A 16936-nucleotide genomic window follows, 5' to 3' on the forward strand; every position below is an offset into this window, starting at 1 on the left:
CTTGTTGAGTCTCCTCATTCTTCCGGCACTTTGTACCTTCCGGTCAAAGCCCTTATTACCACCAGGGCCCGGCAGCCGTCTTCCCTCCTTGATGGCGAGGACCAGAGCTGGTTCACCCCCGTCCCTGACACCCCACACAGTATGGGCCAGTGGAGGCAGCACTCGGCAAATACATGTCGCAACAAATTGGGGCAGTGGCAGTCCCTCTCGACAGAGGGGGGTGGGCGCCACTGCCAGACTCCTTTCTGTCCCTGGGGCAGAAGAGGAGATTTGGAGAGGCTGAGACCTAGCTTCTCTCCCTGACGGGCCCTCAGGCACCCACAGGGTCATGGCCAGTAAGAAGGAGGCCTCAGAATGGGATCTGGGAGACAAACTGAGGTTGGGGTCCAGAACCAGAGCTCACGGCTGGGCCCTGCCCTCCTCGCCTCCCTTCCCATTGTTCTTTCACCTCCTTCCTGCTCCCTGCAACATTCCCCACCTCTCCCCGTCATCCCCTGCTCATTTTCTGCATGTCGCCTCCTCCAGGAAGGTCTCCCTGACCTGCAGGGAGATCTGGATGTGCCTCTCCTCCAACTGAAAATTACCAAAGCTAAGCTTTATTAGGCTCTTACTACATGCCAGACTTTGGGGCTAACCTCCGTTAATTACGCCATCCTGGAAGGAAATACAAAATGGTAATGTCGTCATCCCACTTCACAGATGAGGTAACAGGCACAGACAAGCTTAAGATGCAGAACCAAGGTCTGAACCGAACTATTCTGCTTCTTCCTGAGCACAGAGCAGCCGGGACCTTGTCAGAGCATCGTCCTCACTGCTGTGTCCTCACCATGAGAAGCAGGTGAGAAAACCAGAGGTCCCCAGGAGGCTGGGCGATCTGCTCCTGCTCGGCTCTGCCACATCCGGACCTTTAGGCCCCCACCTGAGACCCGGCAGCTGGGGCCCGGATCACCATCCACTGCTGTCGCCCAGAGCAGCCCAGACCCCAGCACCTCGGGAATGAGGACAGAAAGAGGCCTCGCTGGGAGGTACCATTTACTGGGCTTCCGGAGTCACCAGGATGGCCCCAGATGCACCCGGCTGCACCTGCGCCCCGCTCCGGGGGGCATGCAGACAGACGGAGGGAGGGGAGCTTGTGGGCGCCAGCTGCCTTCTGGGAGGCCAAGGTCTTGGCCTGCAGGCCCTCCTCGAGGCTTCCAGGGACAGAAGCCTCAGACACTGGTATGTGTCCCAAGAGGGTGGGGGACTGGCCCTGGTGCCCCTCTCACTCCTCACTCCCTGAAGAGTCGGTCGGGGCTCCCGGGAGTCAGCCCAGAGAGTTCAGAGGTGGGTGGGGAGGCAGCTGGGCGGGAAGCTCAAGGCACCCCCAGCCTCCTCCACGATCCAGTCCACGGTCAGCAGCCCCGTGTCTGCCCACAGCTGTCCCTTCCTGGGTGTGGCATCTGGAGGTCCTGGTTTGTCCTGGGCTTGGCCTGGGTCCCTGTCAACTGTGGAGCAGGGGCTGGCGCTCCGCAGAGGTGGCCGTGTTCCTGTACACCAGGAACTGGATAGAAATCTGGAGGGGCCGACGTCAAGGCCAAATGGAGCAGAGATTGGGACGGACGTGACCCGGCTCCCTCCGGAGCTGCTCCCCTCTTCCTTCCCAGTCACCCTCACTCTGAGAGGCCAAGGTCTGGAGCTGCAGCCCCTCCTTCGATGCTCTCAGGGACAGCTGCCTCCACGTTCCAGCTTGCACTCCTCTGGCCTGGATGGGCTGATTTCCCCCTTATTCCTCAGGGCCTTTGCACAAGCTGAGTCTAGATCACCCCTCCCTTGCCTCTCTGCGTGATTTCTTCTTCTCCCGGGGGGGGGGGGGGGGGGCCAGTTTATTTTTTTTTTTTAATGTTTATTTTTGAGAGAAAGGAAAAGGACGAGCCGGCTTGGGGTAGTGGGGGCGGGACAGAGGATCCCCAGCAGGCTTGGTGCTGACAGCACAGCACCCGATGTGGGGCTTGAACTCACAAACCTCGAGATCATGACCTGAGCTGAAGCCTGACACTTAACTGAGCCACCCAGGCACCTCTTCGGGGCAGTTTAAATGGCACTGTGGTGGCCTTGGCTGACCTTCTAAACCAAGACAGCCCCCGGCGCCACACTCTGATCACTCCATGGGTGCCAACTGCCCCCTCACTGAGCTGTAAGCTTCCCAGGCGAGGGCTGTTCGGTTCCTGCTCACCGCCGGGTCTGGTGCCTCCCGGGGTGCTTGGATGGGTGGGTGCGGAGCCGTGTGCAGGCGGAGGCTGCCAAGCCGGCCCCACGCTGCCCCTTCCCTGAAGGATAGGACGGTGTCCCGCAGCAGCACGCCCCGCCCCGCCCTCCGCCCCGCCCCTGAAGGATGATGGGGTCCAGCAGCAGCACGCCCCGCCCCGCCCTCCGCCCCGCCCCTGAAGGAAATGAAGGCGTCCCGCAGCAACACGCCCCGCCCCCGCCCCCCGCCTCGCCCCTGAAGGATATGATGGGGTCCAGCAGCAGCACGCCCCGCCCCACCACGCCCTCCGCCCCGCCCTCCGCCCCGCCCCTGAAGGATACGATGCTGTCCAGAAGCAGCACGCCCAGGCTGCCCACGAGCCAGGGCAGGTGGTGCAGCAGGTAGCTGCCCTCACTCTGACCCACCTCGGGGTTCTTGAGCAGCACGCTCAGCCCGTACAGCGTGTTCCCCAGCATCACCAACGCGAACAGCGAATAGGAGACCCCCTGGGTCGACTTCCTCAGGAACTAGGGGTGAGGAGGGGGTGGGGTCGGAGGCCGCAGACAGGACTCTTGTCACCCTGGGTTGTCACTGTCCACACGTCCCTGTCGCACTGTGCATGCTCTGAGCTGACGTCTCCCTGTGCACCTGGTATCCACGACCCGCACCCCTACACCCGTTCCGGGCCCATGGGACATTGGCCCCACGATGGCCCGCTCCCCCGCCCTCCACGGACCCTCGCTGCCCCACAAGCCCCCCTGGCCCCAATATGCCACTCTCTCCTCTCCTCTCAGGACTCTGGGCCTAGCCCCTGACCTCGCGTGACCTCCTGCTTCCCTGAGACACACACAGGACACACGTGCCCGTAGGCGGCCCATGCCCACTCCCCAGAGGCAGAAACTGAGGCTTAGGGAACTGGATGCACTTGCCCAAGCCAACAGTGAGTTTGGACCCAGACCTCTTGTGAAACTCCACACCTCAACACAGGGGGTCCACCCACCCCTGCCCCAGGCTCACGTTAGTGCGGATCTGAGGCAGCCGGGACAGCAGGTACAGCACGCTGGAGACAGAGCCGATGACGAAGCCGATGATTTCCTGCCGAGTGAAGGGCTGAGAGGGAGGGGGTGCTCAGTGCCTAACAGGGGCCAGAGGTGCAGGGCGAGACCCCAGGCCCCCTGGGAGAGGGCAGTGCCCACCTCCGCGGCCATGCAGGGCAGGGTCCTTGGGGACGACGAGCCGGCCCCCAATCCACACCCCACCCTACCAGACCCGCACCTCACCTTACTGCCCGGCTCCACTGACAGAAGCGTCCGCCCCCGGAAGACTTCGCTCGGGGCAGTCACGGGGCCAGCACTCCTCAGCAGTGGGGTGGTACACACCATTGCCAAAATGAACAGGAGCAGAGAATTGATGGGGGTAGACACTGAGCGGGAGGCAGGTGGAAAGCCACGGTTAGGTTATCAGTGGCAGGAAACAGACCAGGACTTGACTCCTGGCCTTGCCCTTCAGTGGCTGTGTGACTCTGGGCAAGTAACCGAACCTCTCTGAGCTTTAATTCCTCATCTACAGAACGGGTGTAATCATAGCACCCTTCTCCTTGGGTGGTAAAGGAGAGACGAAGGCAGCAGGATCAGGAGGGGGTTACCCCACACGGAAATGCCAGCGAAACAGCCCCACCCCCAAGTGCCTCCATCTGACCTCCCCCTTCTCAATCCTCGAGGGCAGCGAGGACCTGTCCTTGTCCTCGGTTCCTCAGCTCCAAGCCCAGGGCCAGGCACAGAGGAGCAGCTGAAGCCACGTTTGCTGAATGAGAGCTCAAGAGAAGGGAAGTCCCTGCGGTCCTGCCGGGATGTGCCAATCACCCTCCGGCCTCCATCTTGGCCGGCTGGGGCTCAGACCTGCAGATAAGGCCCTACGCTGAGTTTATCACTGGACAATGGGAAACCCACTTCCTCCCCGGCTGCCGGCTCTCCCGCTGCCCCCGACACGCCCGACCAGAGGGACCCCGTACTCACGCAGCGAGGGGCGTTTCTTAAATTTGTAATGAAAGTACAGTGACAGCATCAGCAGGTCCGCCAGTACGTAATATACCGCTGTGTAGGTCTGCAAGACAAACAGGGCTCCCAGGCTCTGCGGACCATGTGCCGACAGCACGGCCGCGCTCGGTCAGCAGCCGGGTGGCCCGGCCAATTCATTTCACCTCTCTGACCTTCTGTCTCCTTATCTGGGAAGGAGGGGAGCACGGTTTCTACCGGGCAGAGATCAGGGAGGCAGAGGGAGAAAACGTGCAGGATACAGAACGGGACTGGGAGGTTAAGTGAGGGCTCTGGTCTGGCTGGTACAGGAGCCATCAAGACTTTACAGTCCTGGGGCGCCTGGGTGGCTCAGTCGGTGGGGCGTCCGACTTCGGCTCAGGTCATGATCTCACGGTTCGTGGGTTCGAGCCCCGCGTCCGGCTCTGAGCTGACAGCTCAGAGCCTGGAGCCTGCTTCGGATTCTGTGTCTCCCCCTCTCTCTCTCTGTCCCTCCCCCACTCATGCTCTGCCTCTCTCTCTCAAAAATAAATAAACATTTAAAAAAAAAAAAAAAAGACTTTACAGTCCTGGTGGGGAAGGCAGAGGATTCCTGTGATTCCTGGCAGCTGGACCTGCCAAGGGAAACCGTTCCTCCTCTGGGGCCCCACACCCTAACAGCACAGCCCCCAGAGCGATCCTCTGGTTTGATGTGCTCAGTGTGCAAATGGAGAAACCGAGGCCCGGACAAGGGCACCGACCGACCCCTTGTCACGCCGCATGGCAGGGCGGAAGGCACTCTCTACGGGGTGGGGCCCTCGCCAGATGGAACCATGGATCAGGACGCTGGAGCGGGGACCCTCCTGCTGGCTGTCCCGTGCAGCCCACCTGCCCGCGGTCTGGCCCACCTGCAGGGGCAGCTGGTCGGCGAGGAAGGAGCCGATAAGGTTGCAGGAGTCTCCACCGATCCAGCCCAGGAGGAACCACAGAGACAGCGCCTGGTCCATGTTGCCTGTCTTGCAGGCCTTGATGTACTGGCTGTGGCAGAGGAAGGAGACGACACTCAGGGGAAGAGTGGGGCAGGGGCCGCAGAAGCACAGGAAGTCACCCGGGAACCCTGTGGGGCGTCCCTCTTTCCAGAACCACCCATAGCAGTACTCAGATTCCCCTCCGAGGCACCCTGGCATCTCCCAGTGGGAATGTGGAGTTTTTACAGGGTGCTAAAGTTCTGTGTCAGGCCCTGAGACCGCTTCACAGGGACCCCACATTCTTTCTTCTGAGGAGGGGAAGGGGGTTCAAAGGACGGTGGCGGGAGCACAATGCCTGGGGCTGCTCGACCTCCAGGAGCAGCCGGTGATAAGATGGACTAGACGACAGCCCATTACCTTCAAAGGGCAATGGGAAGGGGCGCTTGGGTGGCTCGGTCGGTTAAACGTCGGACTTTGGCTCAGGTCATGATCTCGGTTCGTGAGTTCGGGACCCGCGTCAGGCTCTGTGCTAGCAGCTCAGAGCCTGGAGCCTGCTTCAGATTCTGTGTGTCCTCTCTCTCTGCCCCTCCCCAGCTCTCTCTCTCTAAAATAAATAAACGTTAAAAAATTTTTTTTAAAAAGGGCAATGGGGAGGGCCAGGGCTGGGACCCCCAGAGCTCTCCGTCACTAGGCCAGTGGCTTCTGATACGCTGGTGGTTTTCCCAAAGGCCCTCTCCTTGGACCCTTGGTCTTAGCATGAGCTCAATGCCGATGACAGGTAACAGGAGAATTCTGGGCCCTCTGTGCGTATGGACTCACCCAGGCCTCACAGAACCCCCACAGGGCAGGTCTGCGTAGCCACGTTCCTCATAGGGGCTGGGCCAGTCCTGTCACAGCCAGACCCTGAGGCTCCAGTCACCCTTAACCCTTACACAACTGCCATTAAGCCTTTACATTTCTGTTTAATCGTTGGTGTGTATTTAAATAAAAGGGGGCTAAGTGGTACCTCACCCCACCCCCACCCCCACCATCACCAACATCAGAAGCTGAGCAGAGAGCATGGCCTGGTTCTCCCCATGGCCATCTCTCCCTCTCCTCCTCCTGTCCGAGCGCCCCCTGCCCAACCACCCACCTCTGTGTCTCTTATCCACGCCTGGTTCCTCCTCGAATCTGTCCTCCCTCTCAAGGATCTTTCTAAAACCCTGAAATCATTCAGAGCCTTTCACTGCTGTTCAGCGAGGAGTCGCATCCTCCCGGGCGCGTCCTCACATGGCCCCCAGGTCTGGCTCTTCCTCTGCCCCTGCCCCCTCCACCAGGACCTATTTCCCTTTCTCCAGCCTGTTCCTGGCAGCCGGCCGGCCCACTCCCTCCTCTTCCTCTTTGTGTTTCATGGCTTGAGAACTATCACTTCCTCCCCAGGCTTCCTTGCGGCAAGCTCGCCAGTGTCCTCCACTTCTCCCTTGTAACACAGGACATCCCCGTCCCTCCCGGACTCAAGCTTCCTGAAGGCAGGAATAGGGTCCGGCACAGGCCTGGCACCGCAGAAGCCCCTAATTAAGGTCTATCCTCTGGCCCCTAAAGCCCCTTCTGGGACATGTGTCTTGGCAAGACTCCATAAATTTCAGGGGGAGTGATTCTGCCGCACTCAAGAAAGGCTGAGTCCTACAGAGGAGCACAAAGGGGACTGCCCTTCCTGCTGTCACCTGGGGCTCTCTCTCCGGCCTCTGACCCCCCTCACTGGTTACTCGGCCAGGCTCAGGCAGGCAGGAAAAGCCTCAGCCAGCTCCTCAGATCGTTCTAGAGAAGCTCTCAGCTCGGAACAAGGCATCCCTCTCCCTCGGCCTCCATCAGTCACCCATACCTGTCCGGTCAGCCTGTGAAGGGCCTCTCCAACCCCCGCTAATATCGCTGCTTGTTGGATGGCTTACATAGCCTCCAAGGTGGCCTCCCTACCTCCAGTCTTATTCCCTGTCCCTCTAGCCCTTCTTCCCTGTGACTCCCACACTGCCTTTTTTTTTAATGTTGACTTATTTATTTTGAAAGAGAGAGAGAGCAGGGGAGGGGAAGAGAGAGGGAGAGAATCCTAAGCAGGCTCCACGCTGTCAGCACGGGGCCTGACATAGGGCTTGATCTCTGTAGCTGTGAGATCATGACCTGAGCCAAAAGTAAGAGTCTGATGCTTAACTGACTGAGCCATGCAGGCGCCCCTCCCAGACTGCCTTTTAAAAGGAGCCAACAGGTCATGATCTCACGGTTTGTAAGATCAAGCCCCACGTTGGGCTGTGTGCTGACAGCTCAGAGCCTGCTTGGGATTCTCTCTCTCCCTCTTGCTCTCTGCCCCTCACCCGCTGGCAGTATGCACGCTCTCTCTCCCTCAAAATAAATAAACTTAAAAATAAATAAATGAATGAATAAATAAATAAATAAATAAATAAAGGGAGCCAGAGTAGAAGCTCTGCAAAGGCAAGGATGGCATCTGCTTTGATGACTTGCAATATACCCACAATGGCACCTGGAATAAGCCAATTCAATAAAAATGTCAAGCCCGTGACAGCATACTAGGACAATTCAATGGGGGAATTGAATTAAAATAGTCTTTTAAACACATGGTACTGGGACAACTAGGTATCTCCATGCAAAAGAAAGACTGAACCCCTACCTCACACCATATACAAAATATCACTCAAACTGTATCAACAACCCATCAAAAAGAAAACCACAGGCTCAAGATGGAGTCACTCAGGCCAAATCACCAAACAGGGGCTTAATAAGTAATCTAATTGCATTTCAACCCAGAAACGTAGTCTTAATTGGTCAGGAATTTTCTGGTCAGCAGCAGTGAGGTCATCTGTCCTCTCCATCCCCCATCAAAAGAAGATGAGGTAATCTACTAAGTAAGATCCCCTGCAGGAAAGTGAATTTACCTGATATCATCCTTTCTTTCTCTCTTTCGTTTTTTTCTGCTAATAATTTCTTGCCCCACTCTCCTTCTTATAATCTTCCATTTTATAAAACTCCTTAGAGCATCTATTTGCTAGATGGGATGCTGTCCAATTCATGAATGGCTTCATAGCACCAACTGGATCTTCAATTTTACCCAGTGGCACTTTGTTTCTTAACAGACCTAAATTCAAAAGCTAATTTGTTACACTGCGATTGATAATAAGAAATCTAGATTCGGTCTTCACCCCATCCCTGGCAGAGAGCTCCTAAAAACCTTGCGATTTCCAAAGCGATTAGAACAATAAGGGTGCCTTTTGTTATGTTCACGAGGTTAAGTTTTGGGAAGCCTCTGGATCCTCCAAAGAGGAGGGCTGGTTGCCATGATGTGATTAAACCCTTGGAACTTTTCCGGCCCAATCCAGTGATCTCTGGGGGAGGGGGCAGGGGCCGGAGATGAAGTCAATCGCCAGTGGCCCTGATTTAATCAAGCATGCCTGTGTAGCAAAGCCTGCACAAGAAATGGAACAGACAGGTTCAGAGAGCTTCCAGGTTGGTGAACGTGTAAGAGATTCAGGGAGGGCGGCGCGCTGGGAGAGAAATTAGAAATTCCATCTCTTCCATGTAGCTGTTCCTGAGTTACATCCTTTTGTGATAAACTGGTGATCCAGTGAGTAAGATGTTTTTCTGACTTCTGTGAGCCGCTCTAGCAAATTAATCAAACCCAAGCAGGTTTGATCTAGAGCTGGTCTACTCCTACCAGAAGCACAGCCGACAACCTAGACTTACAAGTGACCTCTGAAGGGGGAGGGGCAATCCTGTGGGACTGAGCCCTTAACCTGTGGGATCTGATGCTGTCCCAAAGTAGACAGGGCCTAAACTGAGTTAAATGCTTGGTGCTGTGGGGCAAAAATACACAGGGATGCTGGTGTCAGAATCAGGTAAATCTATAACACTCAGAAGAAACGATAACGAAAGAGGGCTTCACCTACATCCGTTTTGACCTCAAACTTTCTAATTGATTAAGTTCTTCTTTCCAGCTCATCCCATAACTCAGGCAAAAGACCCTGCGGGCAAAGCATCCTGGGAAGGGAACCGAAACTACTCCCTCAGGCGACAAGGACGGCCCTGAGCCAGCAAGACCCGGAATGACTGACCCCAAGACAAGGACTGACCTGACCCTCACTGCCCACCAGCACGTCCCCACTGACCCCTGGCCCACATTTTCCTTATATAAATCCAGATGGATTTTCAGCACTACGGAGACAGTCCTTGAGACGCAAGTCCATGGTCTTCCCAGGATCGGCCTCTTGGAAACAAATTCCTTTCTTGGTTCACCATCACTCGGTGTCTCTGCCTTCAGATTCTGTCAGCAGTGAGTGGCCGAACCCGGTCTGTGTGGGACCCCCAAAACTAGGTGGTCTTGTGCCCCTGCACCCCAGTTACGATAAGGGCAAATCTCCGTGACTTGGGTTAGGCTACGATGCTTTTTTAGATAGGACACCAAAAGCACGAGCAACAAAAGAAAAAAAAGAGATAAACTGGACACTGTCCAAATTTAGGACTTCTGTGCTTCAGAGGACACCATCGCGAAAGTGAACAGAGAACCCACGGAACAGGAGAAAATACTTGCAAATCATATGTCAGATGAAGCTGCTGTATCTAGGATATGTAAAGAACCCCTACGACTCAACAACAAAAAGACAGATAATCCACTTGACAAATGGGCAAAGGATCTGAACAGACCTTTTTCCAAAGAAGATACACAAATGGCCAAAAATCACAAGAAAAGCTACGCTTAACATCACTAGCCATTAGGCAGATACAAATCAAAACTACAGTGAGATAACACTGCAAAGCCGTTAGGGTGGCTACAATAACAAAGAAAATACGCATTGATGGGGATTTGGAGACCCTGGAATCTCACACACATGGCTGGCGGGAATGTAAAATGGTGCAGCCTCTCTGGAAAACAGCCTGGCGGTTCCTGATTAAAAAGAAAACCACTGGGGGCGCCTGGCTGGCTCAGTCAGTGGAGCGTGTGATTCTTGATCTCAGGCTTGTGACTTCGAGCCCCATGTTGCATACAGAGATTACTTAAAAACAAAAATCTTTTTTTTTCTTAAGTTTATTAATTTTGAGAGAGAAACGGGGAGAGAGAGTGAGCACAAAGGGGGGGAGGGGCAGAAGGAAGGAAAGACAGAATCCCAAGCAGGCTCTGCACCATCACCACAGAGCCAGACTCTGAACTCAAACTCACAAACCGTGAGATCATGACCTCAAAATCAAGAGTCAGACGCTTGACCGACTGAGCCACCCAAGCGTCCCTTAAAATAAAAATCTTTGAAAAAGGGGCGCCTGGGTGGCTCAGTCGGTTAAGCATCCAACTTTGGCTCAGGTCATAACCTCACGGTCGGTGGGTTCGAGCCCCACGTCTGGCTCTGTGGTGACAGCTCAGAGCCTGGAGCCTGCTTCAGATTCTGTGTCTTCCTCTCTCTCTGTCCCTCCCCAGTTTGTGCTCTGTTTCTCTCTCTCTCAAAAATAAATAAATATTAAAAAGAAAAATGAAAAAAAAATCTTAAAAAAAAAAAAGAGAGAGAGAGAAAGAAAAGAAAACCACAGGCCCAAAATGACATCACTAGGGCCAGGCCACGTCATGAAACCAGAAACTTAATGTTTTTTAAACATCCTTAAAAGAGTAAACACAGAGTTGCCATATGACCCAGCAATTTTGCTACTTAGGCACGTACCCAAGAGAAGTGAAAACATGTACCCACAAAAACGTGCACATGAATGCTCACGGTGGCCTTGACTGGCATAGCCGCAAAGTAGAAACAGACCAAATGCCCATCAATGGATGAACGAATAAAAGGTGGGACATCACACACGGGAATATTATTCAGACATAAACAGGAATGAAGCCCTCACGCCTGCCAAACATGCATGAGCCTTGAAGACGTTATGTTAAGGGAAAGAAGCCAGGCTTTCGCATGCTCTGTGATTCCCTTTACACGAAACGTCCAGGGTAGGCAAATTTATAGCAACAGAAAGTAGACTCGTGGTTGCCAGGGCCTGGGAGTGGGAAATGAGGAATGACTCACTGCTTTGGGGGTTTCTTTTTAGGGCGAAGAAAATGTCCTAAAACTGATTAAGGCAATGGTTATACGACTCTGTGGCTATACGAAAAACACTGAATTATACATGTAAATAGGCTAATTATATGGTATGTGGATTATCTCTCCATAAAGCTATTTTTAAAAGATGCCGAGCTCCTGATTAAACTCCTATCTTTCTCCCTCAGGATAAAGAGCACGTTTCCTAACAGGGGAGAATGCCTCACATTACAGGGCCCTTGGTGACCTCTTTGACCTCACCTGTCCCCGCGTCCCTGACCCGCACACACTCTGTCCAGCCACGGGGTTGTGCACGCAACGAGCAAAGGCGTACGTTCCCTCACGCCAGCAACCCCGGCAGTTAGGGAACAACATTCCCATTTTGCAGATGGGGAAGCTGAGGTACGCAGCAGCAAAGTGACTCTCCCAGGTCACAGGGTGTCCTCTTCCCCAATCATGCCAGTGGCCACGCTGTTTGGTAATCCCTGCTTCTCTGCCCACCACCAGACTGTCACAGGACGAGGGCTTGGTGCATCTCAGCCCACCCACCCCTCTGCTTCCTCTCTTCCTAGCTGTGCAACCTAGAGCAAGTTACTTAGCCTCTCTGGGTTTCCGTTCCCTCATAAAGTAGGCACGGCAACTGTTCCTATTTCACAGGCTTATTATGAGGATTAAATGAAGTAAAAAACACATCAAGCGCTTAGAAGTCAGCCACACACACACTGGACCCTCAACACAGGGCAGCAAGTGTTAATATTCTTGTTATTAACATCTGTGTGTCAGCCTAGGGTGGGGTTCGGCGCAGGGCCCTCCGGGGCGGGCTGGAAGTCAGTGAGTGGGAGTGGAGGCAGCACACATGGCCTTGAATCTGGAGAGGCCCCTCCAAGCAGTGCCTGAAGCCATCGCCCCTGCCCTGCTCCCCGCGCCCCTGCCAGTACTCACGGGAAGGTGGATGCTGCAAAACAGAGAATGGAGATCAAGCCCAGGCCCACACTGGCCTCGTCCCAGCCGTCCTGGGCGCATTCGCCAAACACGTCCCATATCCACTCGAGGGAGCCGTTGGGGCAGCTGGAGAAGTTGCCGGAGCCCAGTTTCTTCCAGACCATGGCCGCTGTGGGATGGAGGGAGGGTCGTAGGGGGAGAAAGAAAGGGCGGCTTCAGCTCTGGAAGGTCTGCATCCTGTGGCCCCCCCAGCTATGCCCATCCCCAGTTTTAACACCTGGCACAGACCAAGCCTCTGAATCCGAGGACAATCAGCCTCGAGGACAGAAAGATGACAGCACACGCGTGCCAATGACACGGGCAGGGGGAGCGCTGATCTGCGGCCAGGGACAAGTGTGTTCGAATCCCAGCTTTACCACTTGACGGTGCTGCAGCTTTGGGTCGATGCCCGGCCCCCCTGTGCTTCAATACCTTCATCTATGAAAGGGGTGGTAACAGTACCGCCCTCACACGGATGTCACCAGGGTTAAAGGAGTCCCTACAGTGCGGAGAACTGAGCCCTCAGGGGCACCTCTGTCAGGACTCTTGAACATTTACGTTGTTTCCAATCTGTTTTGTCAATTACTCCAGGGGGGTCTGCTGAGACCAGGCCCCGTTGAGCACATCGTCTCATTTAAAGTAGGGCTATCTGCCAACGTCGCTCAGGGGATGACGGCCTGCACAGGTGGCTGGGACCCAAGCGTGGCACTCACGCAGAATTCTCCAGGAGCAACATGTGTGGCACGCCCGCTGGCAAGGGGTCCAGAACCACCTCCCCATTCTCACCACCAGCAAAGCCAGAAGGTGGCTGGTGCAGGAACAGGCAGGAAAGTCTCCTCCCGGTGCCCGAGCACCCTGCACAGTGACTAAAGCAGTCCCCGTCTGCGCGACAGTCCAAGAGAAGGAAGAGAAAGTGGAGCCAGATGGCGCCGTGTCTACCAGGCGAGACGCATCACAGCCCTTGATTACTAAGCTCTTTGCCAGCTTTGTGCTAAGCACCTCGCAGGCATTTACTCATGTTGTCCTCATATCAACTCCATGAACGGAAGGGACTCGTACCCAGCCAGGAAGCGGCAGAGGCCAGAGTCAAAGCGGGGACTGGGAGCCCACCACACCCCAGCTCATAGCCACCCTGCCAATGCTGCCTCAGGCGCTTCTGTCCCTGGGTGTGGCCGAGCTCTCCTGTGGCCTGGCCTAACTGCCCCGACCTCCCCAGCGGCCAGAAGGCAGGCTTCCTCTTCTCTTCCTGTGCTCAGAGGCTTTCCTCACCGGGCTGAGACTGTCTCCGGCCACCTTCAGTTCCTACTCAGAAGGCCCAGAATCCTCATAAGGCAATGCCCTGTGCTACGGAGTGAACATTTGTGTGCTCCCCAAATTCGTACATTGAAACCTAACCCCCAGTGTGATGGCATTAGGAGATGGGGCCGTTGGCAGGTGCTTGGGTCAAGAGAGCAAAGCCCTCATAAATGGGACGAGTGTCCTTATAAAAGAGACCCCAGGGAGCTCCCTCACCCCTTCTGCCACGTGAGGACACAGCGAAAAGACAGCCACCTATGAGCCAGGGGGCGGACCCTCACCAGACACCAAATCTGCTGGTGCCTTGACCTTGGATTTCCGAGCCCCGAGAACAAGTAAGAAACCAAAGTGTGTTGTTTATAAGCCACCTGGTCTTTGGTGTTTTGTCACGGCACCCAAATGGACTGTCACCCTGGCCAGACCCTTGGAAGTGCTGAGATCGCAGCACCCTGGGAGCACCAGGGAGGGAAAGGAAGCAAGTCAGCTTCTCTTCTCAGGAAGTTTGAGACTCTCAGCCCTACTGTGACTGGCCACGAGCAGAGGCCCTGAGCTGGGGGTAAGGGCATCCGGGTCACTGTCTGCCCGGGTCTCTGCAGTACCCCCGAGGCCCAGAAAGGGTGCTGATAGCCTCTATCTGCATCCTGGTAACCCACCTTGATGACCTTCAGCACAGCCCACGTGGGAGCTGTTGACCTGATGTCTTGCCACTAGCACCTGCAAGGCCACCCAGGTTAACAGACAATCCAGGTAAGAACTGTATCTCTGCTGGGCTAAAGGCATCTCAGAGCAAGTCCTCTGGTCCCCCAGCCACCTCCCAAGTGGACTCCCCGCCGTCCTCTTACAGATTCTGAGTGTGCCCATCCAGCCCATCGCATGACTACATCGCCACCCTCGTAACTTCCCTGCGAGGTAGTGGAGAGGGTCTCCGTTTTCCAGATAAGGTCGGGTGGCCCTGCCCAAGTGAGTAACCCGTCTGAGCCTCTCTATAAAATGGGGATGATGACACTCACTCCTTGGGGTTTGTGGTGCAGATGAAGCACATATGAGGCTCTTAGCCCAGCGCCTGACAGGCTGTCAGGCTGGTGACTGCTTGAGGGATGAGAACCCTATAGCTCAACCACCCTGAGGCCACCCCCTCACCCTCCATCCTTTTCACCAGGTTAGGGAGGAAATAAGGTGAGCACATGCCCAGTGAGGGAAGGGGGTGTCTTGAGAACCGTAGCTTGGCTCAGAGGGCCCAGAGCACTAGGTGGGTGGTCTCCTATCCGTGCACAGGGCATGCGTACAACTCAGGGCACTCTAAGACGCACAGGAATCCTGACCAGAGGGCCTTCCCCTGGGGGCCGCTGTGCGTACAGCCCGTCACCTATAGGTTCTGACCCAGCTAAAGAGCCAGCCTGGGCCCCAGGCCTGGCTTCTGGAAAGGGGCCCACCTCTTGGTCAAATAGCACTGTGAGAACAGATGTCCGGGGTTCCAACAAAGTTTGGCTGCATCCACAGGTTTGACAAGGACCACAGCAGGGGTGTCTTGGAACCACAGAGGGCACATGTCCAGAATTCAGGAACAGTGTCTCTGGACTTCAGATCAGGGTCTTTGGGTTCAAGAAGCAGCCTTAAACACAAGGGATTTGGGATGCCTGGCTGGCTCAGTTGGTAGAACATGTGACTCTAGGTCTTGGGGTTGTGAGTTCAAGCCCCACACTGGGGGTAGAGATTACCTAAAATTAAAATCTTAAAAAAAAAAAAAAGAAGGGCAACCCCATCTGATTCTGAGAAAGGTTGTGCTGGAGAAGGCATCACCTGCCATACCCAAGTTCCTCTCTCGGATCCCAAGCTGAATCACGGAGATGCTTCCCATGGAAGCTTCCCAAGGAAGCTGCATGCAGGCCTCCAGGCTTCTGCACGTGTGGTCTCTTCCCCAAGGAGTGTCCTTCTGCCCCTGGAGGGCCTGGTAAAGGAGACACTTTGACCCAGTTCTAACATGTCATCTCAAAGAGGTCTTGCAAAGGCTGGCTGGATGACACCTGTCACCCCACCCCCTCCCCTCCTTCACATACCTGAAGAATGCTTATCACATTCCTCAGCTAATCCTGCTCTTCAAGCCCACACCCCTCCCTTCACCCTAGCTGTGACGGACTCTCAGGGCTGGAAACACCAGCTGCACAATAAAGGTTCAGAAAGTGCTGAGGAAGAAAGAGGAGACAGACAGAGAGGAATACAGAAAGGAAAGAGAAGGAAGGAAGGAAGGAAGGAAGGAAGGAAGGAAGGAAGGAAACCAGTCGTGAGTTCAGATGACCTAGGTCTGAGGAGAGAACACCCTAGAACTGACCTGCCTGATGCCTACAAGGTATAGAACTCCGGGGCAAGTGACTGAGCCTCAGAGTTCCAATCTATACAATGGGGGGGGGGGGCGGATAACCTAGGTATCCACCTCCTAGACTGCAGAATTACAAACTGCAGAATTAAATGACATAATTCAGGCCAAGAAATGAGGATGGTACCTGGTACAGGCTAAGCACTGGTTGCCTCGTGTCCCCCGCTCCTCTACCGCCCTCCGCAAGTCCCTGGCGCAAAGCAGCCTTCGGTTAAGTGTTGAATGGACAAGACCCGCGCCAGTCTTCCAAACCCAGCCTCCCCATGGACACACTTGAAAACTTGTCCTAGGCATGAGGGGAGGAGGCAATCTGGGCTCCCAACAGAACCGCGGCGTCTGTGGAGGGGAGGGGCGTCCCCGCTGGTGGATACCACCCACTCCAAGGCCTCCAGGTCCGTGGCCACCTGGTGACTCAGCCCCGCGCGAGCCGCCTGTTTGGCGCGGATAATGACAGGGCAGCTGCTGGGGTCAGCGCTCAATCGCCGCGAGGCCCCCTCCCATGGCCTGCCCTGGAGAAAACAAAGCCGTCGGACACGACGGGGGCCGACCGCCGGAAGCAGGAGGTGAACAGGGGACTCAGATACTAATCCCTGGACAGGCTCGTCTGAGAGGCCATGCTCAGGAGGGGAACGTATGCCCCCAGGGGCCACCTAATCCCGGCTCAGAACCTCGTCCCAGGATCTCGTACCCGAAGGAGGGGACAGAAGCCCCAAGACGGTCTAGGGGCTGGAGGAGGTTATTGGAAAATATGGCAGAGACGCCCCAGAGTCCCGACCCGCAGCCTTCATCCTTGCCCCCAGCCTCAAACCTGCCTCACCGCGCCAAGATCCACAGCACAGCTCCGGTTTCTGGGTTGAGTCTGCACAGCCTAGGTCAGCTGACCCGAAACCCCGCCCCGCCCCTGAGCCGCGCGGCTCCGCCTCCTGTGCCGCGGGCGGAGTCTATAGACCTTGGGGGCGGTGCGAGCAAGCGGAGCGTGCGCGGTGGGGCGGCGCGCAGCCTGTCTCCATTCCCTCACCGCCTCCAGG

General features: G+C 55.6%; 1 protein-coding gene across 1 annotated transcript; it reads right to left on the bottom strand.

Annotated features, from left to right (window-relative positions):
* Positions 1–580: 580 nt before the first annotated feature.
* On the bottom strand, positions 581–16780 carry SLC66A1 (solute carrier family 66 member 1). The gene is made up of 8 exons (XM_049617948.1): positions 16726–16780; positions 12200–12368; positions 5145–5274; positions 4240–4327; positions 3505–3647; positions 3242–3334; positions 2566–2751; positions 581–1552 (listed from the first exon to the last, which is right to left on the bottom strand). Exons 2-8 carry the CDS (start codon positions 12361–12363, stop codon positions 1481–1483), a joined length of 876 nt encoding a protein of 291 aa, XP_049473905.1. The 5' UTR covers positions 12364–12368; positions 16726–16780; the 3' UTR covers positions 581–1480.
* Positions 16781–16936: the final 156 nt, after the last annotated feature.

This window comes from Panthera uncia (assembly GCF_023721935.1).
Source record: "Panthera uncia isolate 11264 chromosome C1 unlocalized genomic scaffold, Puncia_PCG_1.0 HiC_scaffold_4, whole genome shotgun sequence".
Classification (NCBI taxonomy): domain Eukaryota; kingdom Metazoa; phylum Chordata; class Mammalia; order Carnivora; family Felidae; genus Panthera; species Panthera uncia.

What these genes read in the sequence shown, in the direction of transcription:
- SLC66A1 (XM_049617948.1), bottom strand. Translation starts at nt 12,363, where the DNA reads ATGGTCTGGAAGAAACTGGGCTCCGGCAACTTCTCCAGCTGCCCCAAC. An exon ending in TAAGAAACGCCCCTCGCTGC is followed by an intron (nt 3,648 to 4,239) that starts GTGAGTACGGGG and finishes CCTCCCGCTCAG; the next exon opens with TGTCTACCCCCATCAATTCT. An exon ending in TGCTGCTTCTGGACAGCATC is followed by an intron (nt 1,553 to 2,565) that starts GTATCCTTCAGG and finishes CGGCCCCTCCAG; the next exon opens with ATTTCTATCCAGTTCCTGGT.